This window comes from Meleagris gallopavo, chromosome 2 (genome assembly GCF_000146605.3).
Source record: "Meleagris gallopavo isolate NT-WF06-2002-E0010 breed Aviagen turkey brand Nicholas breeding stock chromosome 2, Turkey_5.1, whole genome shotgun sequence".
Lineage (NCBI taxonomy): Eukaryota > Metazoa > Chordata > Aves > Galliformes > Phasianidae > Meleagris > Meleagris gallopavo.
The window spans coordinates 50,154,314-50,167,780 of NC_015012.2; the positions used below are offsets into that span (position 1 = coordinate 50,154,314).

General features: G+C 38.9%; 1 protein-coding gene across 1 annotated transcript; it reads left to right on the forward strand.

The window, feature by feature from the left end:
- The first annotated feature begins 935 nt into the window (after positions 1-935).
- Positions 936-13,221, forward strand: IFNGR1 (interferon gamma receptor 1). The gene is made up of 7 exons (XM_010707296.2): positions 936-1,075; positions 3,482-3,652; positions 3,884-4,056; positions 4,725-4,885; positions 5,627-5,804; positions 6,878-6,993; positions 11,620-13,221. Exons 1-7 carry the CDS (start codon positions 936-938, stop codon positions 12,118-12,120), a joined length of 1,440 nt encoding a protein of 479 aa, XP_010705598.1. The 3' UTR covers positions 12,121-13,221.
- Positions 13,222-13,467: the final 246 nt, after the last annotated feature.

Consider the following 13,467-nt stretch of genomic DNA (forward strand, 5'->3'; position numbering starts at 1 on the left):
TTTCAGTCATAAACAACAATTTTAAAAGCACTGCGGGACAACTTAAAATGTTACCCCCAGTCTTTGTACTCTTTTCATCTGTAAATGAATGTCTTTGCCTTCTTGAATTTAAGAACTTCTGATAGAACCTTATGCACTGAAATGCTGTTGCAAGCTCTAATTCAAGCTGACTTTAAGTAACTTCATTAAGAATATACCACCAAGGAAGAGGAGTGGTGTTACAGTTGAGGTGTATGCCCCGAGTTTCTTTAGAGGAGTAAATGAAAGCAGGTGAAGGTGAGCATCCACCTCACAGTGTGTGCTACATGGCTGCTGTCACCCCAGGGGTGGCCCAGACAGGTTGCAGGACCAACATCCTCTGCACCTTGGCAGCCTGCTGCCAACCTGCCCTGCTCCCTGCCACAGTTACTCTAGTGCCAGGGTGCAGAATCTCATCTCCAGGCTGCTTCCAGTCCATTTCCCAGGGTATATGTTGCCTTTGTGCAACCTTCTGCTTTTTCTTGCACGGGGGGGAGATTTGGATTAGATGCTGGGGAAGTTTTTCACAGAAAGAAGCAGTGAGGTGCTGGCACGGACAGCTCACCGAAGTTGTGGATGCCCCATGCCTGGAGGCACTCAGGGCCAGGTTGGATGCAGCCCTGGGCAACCTTATTTAGCACCTAATTTAGTGGTTGGCAGCCCTGCCTACGGCAGGGGGATTGGAACTGGGTGGTCTTTGAGGTCCTTATCAGCCTAAGCCGTGGCGATTCTGTGATCACTGTGGTCTTGCAGAACTGTTGTCGGGGTCGTGCGGATTTACCTGGATTTTTTAGCCTTTTCTTCTCCTTCATTAGTGTTGATGGGCTAAGGAGAAACAGATTTTTTTTTTTGTATTTGTGGAGGCACCAAAGCTGCCACCCTTTCTGAGTGCTGTTAAGGTGGATGTACAGGCTCAGATGGAGCACAGGGCTGACATAAGGGGGCACACTGTTGTCCTAGCCAGCGACCCAGAAGGATGGATCTTTAACTTTGTAAAGGCTGACAGAAAAGCAACAGAGACTTTAGCAACCGTGATTTTGCACAGAAATAGAATTAGGTACGTGCATTATGAAAATGCATTCAAGGAACCTTAGGTCTATGGAATAAAGGGAGAGGGTAAGCCAATGAGATCTATTTTTTTCTTTTAACCTGACTAAAAGAAACTAGATCTCTTTGGATTTTGAGAGTAAAGAAAAATGTCAGAAAGTAAAGATAGGAGTAGCAAGAGGCTGAGAGCATGCACAAGTGTTACCTCAGGGTGACTTTGAAGATGAGCACCTAACAGAGAAGAACAGAAGTGGGAATGCAACCACAAAGCTGATCTCAGCAAACTCTCACCAGCATCAGTTTAAGCAGCGTAACAAACATGCATAACTCAGAGAGCAACGTAGATACTTACTTGTTCATATATAAACACTGCAAACTAACTAATATTCCCATGTTGGTGGCAGAGACCTCTGCAGATGTGATGGGTACTGTGGTGTCTGTGTATAAAATCAAATATCATCTCAAGTGTGCAGTTATCTTCATTAAAATATTAGAACTTTGGAGACTTCTATGTCTTTGGCAAACCTGCGTAGCGGACAGGAAGGAAATGCATATAGGAGGAGATTAAAAGCCACTGAAAGACTTTTGTCCTACTGCATGTATATACTGCTAGGTTTCAGGCTGCTAGAAATAATACATGTATTTTAAAATGTTTTCCAAAGTAAAATGAACCTAGCTTACCAAAGAAGTGTACTTATCTATGTGCTCTACCAAATAGCTCACAGAACTAATCCGGTAGTGGCACACAATATATGGTACGGTGCTCAAAAACATCAGTCAAACATTACTACTAACTACAAGGCAAACCTTGTTCTATTTATTGAAATATTGTATTTTATTAGAGGTCAAGGTGGATAGGGCTCATTGCAGGTAGAAATCACCACGTTTTGAACTGGGAGTGAACTAGAACTATTTGAATGTCTTATATGGTGCAGCATAAGGGAGGACAAAGCAAAATGTTGTGTAATTGAACAGCTAAATCCATGTAGCTTCTGCTGATGATTCAAATATCTCCTGGAATTTCATTTCCTACTCTTCTGCTAAAAGCAGTTCTATTCTTACAGTAGTACACAACAGTAAGATTTCACAAGAGTTACTACCTCAAGTATTTACATTTTGGGACGCAATATGGCATTCGTGTGTCTTGACACCTCTTCTGTCAATTTGTCACCTTTTTTTTCTTGTGGTTGAGAAATTGATGATTGTGTTCCTTTTTTCCAATAACTGAATACCACTTTCGTACACGCTGTAAAAGAACTAAACCGCAGCACCGTTCGCAGAGTGACGTCTATTACGTGTATCACCTCTTCGTGGTTAATAGCATATCTCAACCTCTCTGTATTACTTTCTGTAAAGTGCTGTCTTTGTGGTCTTGTTTTCAAGACATGAAAATTGTTTACTTTCCCTCAATAAATCGCAAAGTGAAATGAGCTTCGTTTTGTGAGAAGTTCCGAACGGGCAGGTCAAATATGAGCTATCTTTCATCATCTCACAAAAGCTAAATCAACAGAATCGGACATTGAGAATCAGAAATTGAGAAGCTAAGATGTGACAGTTAAAATAGCTGAGTAACCTTCATTTTTCCTCATCTGAATGCCGCGTAGCAGCCTTTAATAGTCACAGGGTCATGTAATTTTCCTTCCCCTGCAGCTGCTCCCCAGTGCCCCTGCTGCTGTTGGTGCTCAGAACAGAAGTTCGCTGTATGAGGAAAATATCAGTGCTACTTCTTATTTTTGTCACTTATTACCTTACCTCTGATGTTATTGAATGTACTTCAAATGATCTCTTGAGCATGGAGCTCCATGCTAACTTCAGTGTTCAAATTCCTTACAAATGCTAGTAGCTTTTTATTATCACACACTTAAAAAAAAGTAAAATAAAAAAAATACTGCTGGGGATGTAGAAATGTCCATGTCAGAAGTTCACTTTGAATCCAAGCTTTACCCAGCAGACCAGTTGTCTTTTGGCAAGGCTGTATTAGGAGACATTAGGACCCTCTGGAACACAGAGCCTGGATTTTGCAGCTTTGGTAACATCCCTGCGCAGCCCCACCTGTCTGATTCAGTTCTGAAGAGCAACGAAATCTACAGGAGTTGAGCTAATCTCCTCTAACTTCAGAACACACGCACTGTCTGTCCTGCTTTATCTGTGTAATTGACTTAGCTGTGTCATTGCACAGATGATGAACCTGATATGTGCTCTCTGGTGGACATGTTTTCAGTGGGCGTGGGTTATCTGATGTTTTGGGTTGCAAACAAGAAGAAAACTGTCTCTGCACGAAAAAGTAAATCAGCATGCAGGGCTCAAATGTGTTTGTACTGGTGGCAAACAGGGTCCATTTAGAGGAATAATCTCCAATTTTCAAGTCTAATTTTTCCAGCCATTTCTAGCATGTTGCCTTTTCCAAATAATAAAGTAATATATTTGACAGTTCTCATGTTTTACTAAGTGCAATTGTTTTGTTTCTTCCAGTGCCTTCACCAACAGGGACTTTAGTCACATCCAGAAATTTCAGAACTGTCTTGCACTGGCAGTACCCAACCGTGTCTGAAACTCCTCATTTTGTTGTGGAAGTCAAACCTTACCAGTAAGTTCATATTCTTTCGCCATTTCCTGCACCTCTTTTTTTCTTGAAGGGCAAAAACAACCAGTCCAGGGGAAACAGTTTTGTTTTTTTGTCCTGAAGTCCTGTAGAATGAAGGTTTCCTAAGTGTAAATTGAGCCAAAATTTGTCTATTGTTATTTTATCACAGGCAGTGTACTGTTCAGTATTATCCTGTGGTGTATAATTAATAGCTTTTTCTTGATCTTTTTACAGCCTTGGCAACTATACGACTGTCTCAACTTGTGTGAACATCTCAGCTACTTCTTGCGATCTATCAGAGGAAATAGAGGAAATTTTTCTGTCTTACTGGTTTCGTATTAAAGCCGTTGTTGGATCACAACAATCTGAGTACGTTGAGACAGATGAGTTTGTTTTGCAAAGACATGGTAAGTTCCATCATAAACTAAATCTTGTAAATTTTCTCCCAGCTTTTCTTTTTCTTTTTTTCCCCTTTTTAAATAAATAGAAGTATTCTTTTGTGCTGTATTATTATGTCTCATAAGGTCAGGAGCCCAGGGCAGAGCGAAGCATGATGATTGTTCAGTAGAAACTTCTGTAGTACTGCCTCTGCAGAGACTTGTTTGCCCTGTCACTGGTGTATTTGAAGATCTTTTTAGAAGCTTTAAAAGCAGAGAGAAGTGATGATGACAGTGCATTCCTTGCATGCTTCTTATGTATTCGCCTGGTGGAACAGATACTGGGATAGGGTAAGAAATTGCCCTCAGATGCTGTGGACTTTTGGGCATCTAGAAGTTGTATTCAATTGGTACGTGATACTTGGACAATAAAGCCCCAGATAACAAGTTGGATTTCATAATGGTAATTTGTTAGTTCCATTTTAGAAGCAGATTCACTAACATAATGAAATGCCTCTTATTTCCCAGTGTTGCAACTATATGATATTAATAGCATTCAAAATAAATGTATTGATCTTCTCGAGTCTATACTGAATTTTAGGAATTTAGCTATACTTAGCTTGTTTTGTTGAATTTCTTTTTTTTTCAATACTCTGTTAAAAATTTTGGCCTAATAGCAAAGGTAAAATGTGTTGCAGGAAAAATTGGACCACCAAAGCTGAATCTCTCAAGGCACGGTGCTGAAATCATAGTTGATATTTACAATCCTGAATTTCCATCTGTGGAGGTTCAGCCTTGGCTTGAAGATGTTTATTCACAGCTCTCATACTTGGTGATGTTTAGAAATAGAGAAACTGAGGTAAGTTTCAAAGTGAAAAATTAAATTCAAAATAAAAATACATTTGTGTGTTTTAAATGCTTAGCAAGGAGTTTGCTCTCCGTGACACACCCAGCCCACAGATACCAAGAAAATAGTTGAATGTAACAGAATAATGCTGAAGCTCTGAAATGTGGGTCGTGATGGAAGAGATGATTTAAAGGTCTGAATGTTAGTTGTCCACTTGCATGTTTTCTAACAATAGTCAGATAATTGCAGTAGCTGTACACAAACTACAAGGATGCCGCATCGCACACAATTATTTCTACATACCTGCCAAAACATGGATAATTTCACTTGTGCTCCTTTCACTTGTTTAAATAGACCTTTCATTTCACGAGGTTAATCTTCAAAGCATCAATACCACATTACTTAGAGTCGTAGAGGGTGAACTTTGGGAAAATGATAGTACGTAGGTTAGAGTTGCTTTTTGTAACTATGAATTATGGATGAAGGTACGGAATATGGATAGAGCACGTTTTGGATGCGTCTGAAAATTGTTGATGAAAGCACCACAATCTCATCAAGCGGAAGGTTTTAGGATGGCTCACAGATTGGTATCTCAAGTTTCCAGCTGTTAGGAAATGGCAAGGCATGTATCTGTAGGAGCTACATCTAATAGTGTTATTGTACCATTTTAGAAGTGTTAGAAGATACTGTAACATTTGTATTGAGTCAAATGATATGATAGGACCTTATTTTGATTTTTTTTTTTTCTTTTAGAACAGAAAAAATTTCACTGTAGCAGACTGTGAGATGAGTGAATGTAGCCTGAGCATCCCAATTCCTTCTGAAGGTTCCATGTACTGTGTTTCAGCAAACGGACATTTTTATGATGATCTGATAGTTGGTGCCCAGTCGGAAGAAAGTTGCATTTGGGTTCCTCCCGAGCAGGCTTGGAGTAAGCAGACTCTTCAATTGTACAAAGAATCTATTGAGTCTGATCAGAGATCTGATACAGCAAGTTGCTGAAGCTGTGGTGCAGCCATGGGATCACTTGGATATCTATGGGAGAGTATGAAAAAAGGAAAAGCGTGATCATTCTTTTCGAAATGCACTCTCCCAGTTCTAAAGGCGTTTAAAGATTATGTATTATTTTCAAGTAACCTTGATTTTCCTGGGTACTTTTCCAACCTCGCTGATATCCTAAAACGTATTTTCTTTGCACCTGATCATTTGTGTAATTAACAAATGACAAATGAGTTGTTCATTGAGTTATATGGCTTTTGGAAACACTGACCCTGTCTTCTAATAAATGGCATCTTGCTGAATCATATCACTGAAGAAAATGCGTGTGGACATTCTGGAGCTTGAAGTGACTCTGAATTTGTAATAAAATTGAGGTATCATCTATTTTTTTCTTAATTAAAGGGAATGAAGGGAGTTAGTGTCTCAATTTTGTATCTCTATTACAGTTTGGCTAGTTTTTTTTTTTTTTAATTACTCCATCGTGGTTCTAAACTTCATCAGGGAAAAGAGGAAATTTCTAAAATCAGTCATGTATTCTTTTCTTGTTTGTTTGTTTGTTATGCACAGGAAGAACAGTGTAGTTGAGGGGGAAGACTAAGGAAAATTGGACTAGTGGACCCCTATTAGTTTTAGATAACAATTCTGCATTGTGGAAAATTTCACATTTCAATTTGATTGCACAAAGATTATGTGCAGCAATTCTTATGTCAGTTAATAGGATATCTCATGTAGAATGTGTTGGCTTTTTTTAAAAAAAGTTTGTTCCCATATGGACTTGCTAAGGAGGAAAAAGAAACAGTTATTTAATTCCTTTACTTCTATAAAAGCATGACTGTTGGATATATCGAAAATCTTTTGTTGCAATTTTTATTGATTTTTGTGTATTGTTTTACAAGTTCTCTTGAGTGGGGGAAAAAAAGCAATAAATCGATAAATTCACGTTTTCCTAAATGGTATAATATTTATTTTCCCAACTTCTTAATGGAATTTGTTCTACCTTCCTAGGTACATTAATTACTATAATTGTATCTACAATTGTAGTGATTATGGGGCTAATTTTGACAGTACGTTATGGCTGCAAGAAGCTAAGGAAGAAAAACATAAAGCTGCCTAAATCTTTGGTAAGTTTAGCCTTGTTATCTGTGTCAGATTTGTCATCTCAAACTGGGTATTTTTTTATTTTTTTATTTTTTTATAACAACAACACCTTTATGGTCATCTTGGTTGTTTGTGCCATGATCACACAGAAGTTCAGAATTTATACCAGACTTAAGATTCTGATTGCCTCTACAATCAGTTGTCCTGCATTGGCTTTAGGATTAGACTTTGGTCACTGTTTAACTGATGTAACATTACTTGATCTATTTTGAGAACTTAGTTCCCAAAAACCATCTGTGAGGGCATAGGCAGGTTTGTATTCACTGTAGTAGCAGAGACACAAGAATTATTGAGGTTAGAAGATACTTTTTGAGGTTGTCTTGTTTTTTGCTCAAGTGGGTTGCCCCAGACTTCACCCACTGGGGTTTTGAACATCTCTAAGGAAGAAGACTCCACAACCTGTGTGGGCAACCTAGTCTAGGGTTCTAATAACTTTGCAGCAGGAGGCTGTTTTCTTATGATAGTTAGGATTTCATATGTTTGAGTTTTGTGCCCGTTGCTTTTTGTCCTGTCACTGGATGTGCATGAGATTCCTTCATTACATAATAATACTGTAATACTGCTGAATATTACAATGTTCTTAGTGATGTGCAGAGTAAGAAGGAAAAAAAGAAGTAATAACACTGTGGAAAAAGAGAGGAAAAAGTACTAGGGGAAATAGGTTCTCACAATGAGCAGTTACAGGGAAGAGGATCGGCTCTACCTTAAAAGCTCTCTGTAGCAGAATGCTTGAAGAGCAGTAGAAGCCTCAGTGCTTTCATAGCAAGCAAGAGTGAATGTCTGGCAAGTATCATTCTACTGCCTTATGGTGTCTTGTTAGCTGAACAACCAATAGCAACTGAAACAATTTTCAAGAACTGTCATGTGAGGTAGTAGTAATTCTTAAGTGATAATCATATCAAATCTGTATCTTGGCAGTAAGTCTCATAAAGACTTCTCTAGTGAAAAGACATTCCACATTCTTCAACTTCAGGACTCTTAAAGTGACACATAATGCAGGGTAGCTATTACCTTCCTGGAGCCTGCTTTGTTTGGAATAGAATGTTAGCAGGTGACATTGCTCTGACTAAATTAAGATGTCCTAGCAAATTACACTAGGTCCCTTTGTCCTAAGCAGTCATCTAGTCCACTGAGTTGTGCAGACAGTCTGATTTGCAGCACTCATAAGAATTATTTCAATACGTGAGATATGAATAGTATTGGGAATGCAAAATGAGTAATTAATAACTTATGGTTTATCTTTGTACAATTAAAATTATATTTTAAATACCTTAGATTATTAATTTAATGAATAACTAATGCAAGAAATAATAGAAATAATAATAGATCTTGTCTGAGAGTGAAAAATCTCATGAGTCTTTCCAAGTGTCGGAGGGCTGTAGGCAAGATGTCCCACTGTAAATCTGCTGCCTTCCAGTGATCTGCTTCTGTTAGATGCTATACAATCAGGTCATTTGAGTGACTTTCAGGAGGCTGAAATTCTACATCAGAAGGCTGTCCTAGCTGCTGAGATCTCACAGGCAAATAAGGGGAGAAAATCCGTTGTCATTTAGATCACAAGAGCTTTTATAACATTGTCATGATGCTGTTCAGGACCTCCCAAGAGTGCCATGTCAGTCACGTTCAGGTCTTTCGGTATAGACATAAAATGGTCACTACCATTAGAGAAAGTGTTACTTTAAATGTTTGAAACACCCTTGTTCATAACAGGGCCCCACAAGAAATATAAATCTAGTGCAATGGGACAGATTCCTAACAATAATTCATGATGCTGGTGTACTGCTGGATGACAGGAATCTGATGTTTCAGCCATCTAGCTGCAGAGAGAACCATTCGTTTTCATCCAGTTACCTCACAAAGAGTATTTCAAGATGCTGTTTCCTTCCAGTCATCTTCATTCATTCCAACTTGTCCTTCATGTGGAAGCAGACTCTTACTGTAAGATTTATGTTAGCAGTTTATCCACTTTAAGAGGAACCAGTCCTTAACTTACTGATAAGCTGTGGCCATCTTTGTTTACTTCGACTTTGCTGTGTTTTATTCAGTGTCTCTTATCTTTAAATGGTGGAAAGTGTTTTAGTAGGAAGAGAACACACTAACTCCCCAAGGCAAAGCCTCATCAAAAAGCATCAACACGCATTTTTACCTCATGCTTAAGTCAACTTTTCTGCAAGCTGCTGATGCTTTTTCTGAGTGTGAAGGGATGACATGGTTGTGTTCTCTCACTGTATTTGCATAACACTTAGAAAAACACTTAGAAATGGTGTCAGTTTGTGACTGGATTTTTGGTTGTTAGGATTACATGACATATTTTTCAATTTGAAGAAACCGTAATTGCTTGTCCCTGTAAATCTTATTGATATTTGCCATAAACAATTACTGTCTTAAAAGAAAGAAGTTAGCTCATTAACATTTGTGAAGGATTTTTTTTCCCTGTGGACACTTAGAGGACAGCAACGTAGTTTCGTAATTGCACATTCAGCCAGCATTGTGAAATTACGCAAGGGCTGTGTAGATTTCAGTGTTCTAATACGATTTGGAATAGATCTCTTAAATGCTCTTCCAGGAAACCTGCTCCTGAAAGTTGCTGGGAATGTGTAGGTGGACAAGCCCTTAGTAAAGCTGCTGATAGCAGTGCCTGTTACTGGTAGTATGCACAAAGGAAAAATATTAACTCATTTATGGTAAACACTGGTTTTGAGATACTAACCCAGATCTTAATTGCACTTGTTCCTGGAGATGCTTTGAGTATCATTACAGTTATTGTAGTAAGTTCTTCTATTTGAAGCTAGTAATGAATTCATGAACTACTAAATTGTGTTGTAAATCTATGACTAAGTAACTCTCAAGGAACCTTTGCTACCAGGAAGTCCACAAGGGTTTTTCCTTTGCATGGCTTCCTTCTTTTATGGAACAGAAATGTCTTGTATCACAGACAGAGAACTGGTTTCCTTTTCACAGACACAAGTCTTAGATGTAATTGTACAGAAGCACTGATTTTATTCTTGGGGTCTTTCTCTAGGCATTCCCAGCCAGTACTGTGAGATGCAGTACCTTTGTAGAGTACAAGGCACCCTTTTAATGTATTTTAGGACTGAAGCTTCAGAAGTGGGTGAAAATCACAGAATCATAGAATGGCCTGGGTTGAAAAGGACCACAGTGATCATCTAGTTTCAACCCCTCTGCCATGGGCAGGGTCACCAACCACCAGACCAGGCTGTCTAGAGCCACATCCAGCCTGGCCTTGAATGCCTCCAGGGATGGGGCATCTACAACCTCCTGGGGCAACCTTGGGCAAGCATGATCCAGCATACACAGTACCATAAATGGGTATCATGGCAACTGAGGGGAAAGTTTTGAGGTTGAAGGGAGAGATGCAGGAAAGGTATCAGCTCTAGTGAAGTCAGCACACCATGCCAAGTAGGAATGTAGAGATACAGTCTCACGTATTCCAAACAAGGAATATGCTTGTAAAGCAGTCAGATTTGATCATTTGGTTGTGAAGGTGCTCACAGTTCTTATGCAAACACAGATTGGGGGATTCTTTTTGCCTATTAGGAGCTTTACTGAAACAGCACTGTTTTTCACCCTTTTCTAATCCCAACCTACATCTCTTTCTTCCCAATTTTTCTTCAACTTATATTTTTCAGTCAAATTACGCTCTAGGTCGTCTCAAAAAACAGTGACCATTTGTATCTCAAAAAGAATTTAACTCGCAAGAAGTAGCTTATAGCCTGAAATATACATACACGACTAACTAGGAAATTTGGAAAAGGATTTTTGAATTGAGTAACCCTTTCTCTCCGTGCTTTCTTGTAGCTTTAGAGGGCAACATTATACAGTTAAAAGTTTATCCTTGTTCTTCATATATATTGTTAAAAATAACTTAAATCAGGAGAATCTAAACAGCCTGAAGGGATGTCTTAATGATTTAAAGCAAGCTCAAGCCTGGCTGTTGAAGAACTTAATGTTTCTTACTGCAATAGAAGCTTTAAAGTCTGTTGCAGCATTGAGCCAGTGCTTAGTGATACAGGAGAAATAACCAAGCAGTCTTCAGCATAAATGCAGCCATTGGGAATGTGTGCAGGTTCTTAAATCACTGTAAAAATCTCTTTCCAAAGATCTTTCCCCTTCCAGATGAGACACTTGCCACAAATATTAGTCATTACAAATTAGCTACAGGGTGTAAAGGTCCACAGCAAATTCAAGAGGAGGAGTGTTATATCATTTTCTTCTTCCCCTGTCTCTTCTTCTCCACTCTAAACTTCAAACGACTTAAATTACAATGAGTGAAAATTACACGCATGAAATGGATTTGGTCTTTGCATACGTACTTGCATGTAGAAAGCATTTTGGAAAGGTTGTATAAAAGCATTAATGAAACAGCTGGAGTCACAGATACAGGCTGCTGACCTTGCCACATTGTCATTTTGCTAATTTCTGCTGGAATTGGTTGTAATTCAGTCTGTGTTCCAAACTTGTATCTTTTTTTTTTCTTTTTTTAACGCTCTAAGCTTCAACAGAAGTTAAAACCACTGAATTAATAGATAAGTGAAAGTAAAAGTAATGTATTTTTTTCCTCACTTAAGGTCAGTGTGATAAGAAACCTGAATGCAGACAACAGCTTTGAATCAAGATCAGAAGCAAAAGACATTTGTGCAGTAAGCGTCATGCCAGTCCCATCTGTGAGTGTCCCATCATCAATGAATGATGATGAAGCCTTGCTGAATATGGAGTCAGAAGAAGAAGTTGTCACTCCAGAGAATTTCAGTGAAAGAACATCTTCTGGTCCTCCTCTGGAGGCATCAGACAAAGTGGAAGAGACCTCTGTGCGGGAAGATACAGAAGCACCTTCTGATGTTGAACAGAATCATAAAGAAAAAGAAAGTAATTTCATTTCTGATAGCAGCCAAACAGATGTATGTAGTAACTCCTCAGGTCCAGTGATTTCTGACACAGAAATTCGACAAGCAGTCATTCCAAGCAGCTGTCCCAAGTTTTCTGGCTATGACAAGCCTCATGTGCCGTTAGATATGTTGATAGATGTTGGTGAAGAACAGCCTGTGATTGCATACAGGTCAACAGAATAACTGGGATAGCTGAAGTGTTTAACCAGAGCTTGTAAACAGCAGCATTACTGAAGAGAATGAAGAGTCTGGGCTATGTTTTGGATGTCTACAGGTTGTGCTTGTGCTGATGGAAACAGCATAGCCAGTATGCAACTTAATGCAATGGAATCTTGAAATGGAACTGAGAATAGTGCCTGAAAACTGTATTAAAAACATTGGGGAAAAATTCATGATAGCCTGTCTCTTACAGAAAAGTTTGTGTGTAGGACATGGTTTACTATTTCTTCTCTGAACAAAATAACTGTGTTGTTTGAACAGTACTTCATGAAGAGCAAAGGTTTTATTGGGGAGTGTAAAAAGAGCTGCTCTGTCAACTGTTCCCTTCTGTTTCAAGTACCTTTTCAAAGTTAATGAACTAAATGCTTAACGAGTCCTTGGTTATGACAGAGATGTGCTAGAAAAATTCAACTTTTTTTGGAGGTATTTTCTTCCTTATATTTGCATTCTCTAAAGTGCTTGAAGAGTACTAAGAAATCCTAGTATTTCCTTTAAGTAAGAATGCACTTGTAACTTTTTCCTGTGTCACTTAAGAATTTGATTCCGTGGCCAAGAGCCAGTTGTTTATGCTCTTTTCTGCAACTGCAGGTGTGTACCAGAGCCATTACTTAGCACATTTCAGTGAGTAAATATTAAACCTTTTTTTTGTTTTAACTTGAAAGCACAAGTCTTGTGATATGAAAAGCTGTTCTTTAAAATCTCTGTATGGCTGCATCCAGCTGCCTACATGTGTTGTGGAAACGTCACATTTTGGGTAGCTCCCATATAAGTGTACTAGATGGCCCTTACGAGTGAGGGGTAGGAAAGAAAGAAGCATGTAACAGGCACAGGCAGTTACACAGATTCTTTGGGAAGAGGGGAAGTTTTTTCCAACTGCATAAGATGCATAAAAATGCATGTCTTCTTCCAGAGCATATTCTTCCTAAATCTTAGAAAAATGTGGAGTTTTCTAATAGAAACCAGCATTACTTCCACCAATCACATTTTTTGCAGCAAGTAAAAAAAAAATGACAAAAAGGCAGTAATTTTCATGATATAACTCAGGAATCATAAATCATAGAATCACAGAATAGCCAGGGTTGGAAGGGACCTCAAGGATCATGAAGTTCCAACCGCCTTGCTCCAGGCAGAGCCACCAACCTCCCCATTCAATGCTAGATCAGGCTGCCCAGGGCCCCATCCAACCTGGCCTTGAACACCTCCAGGGATGAGGCATCCACAGCCTCTATGGGCAGCCTGTTCCAGCACCTCACCACTCTCACAGTAAAGAACTTCCCCTAGGAACTACAGCAAACTGTAAACACTCAAAAA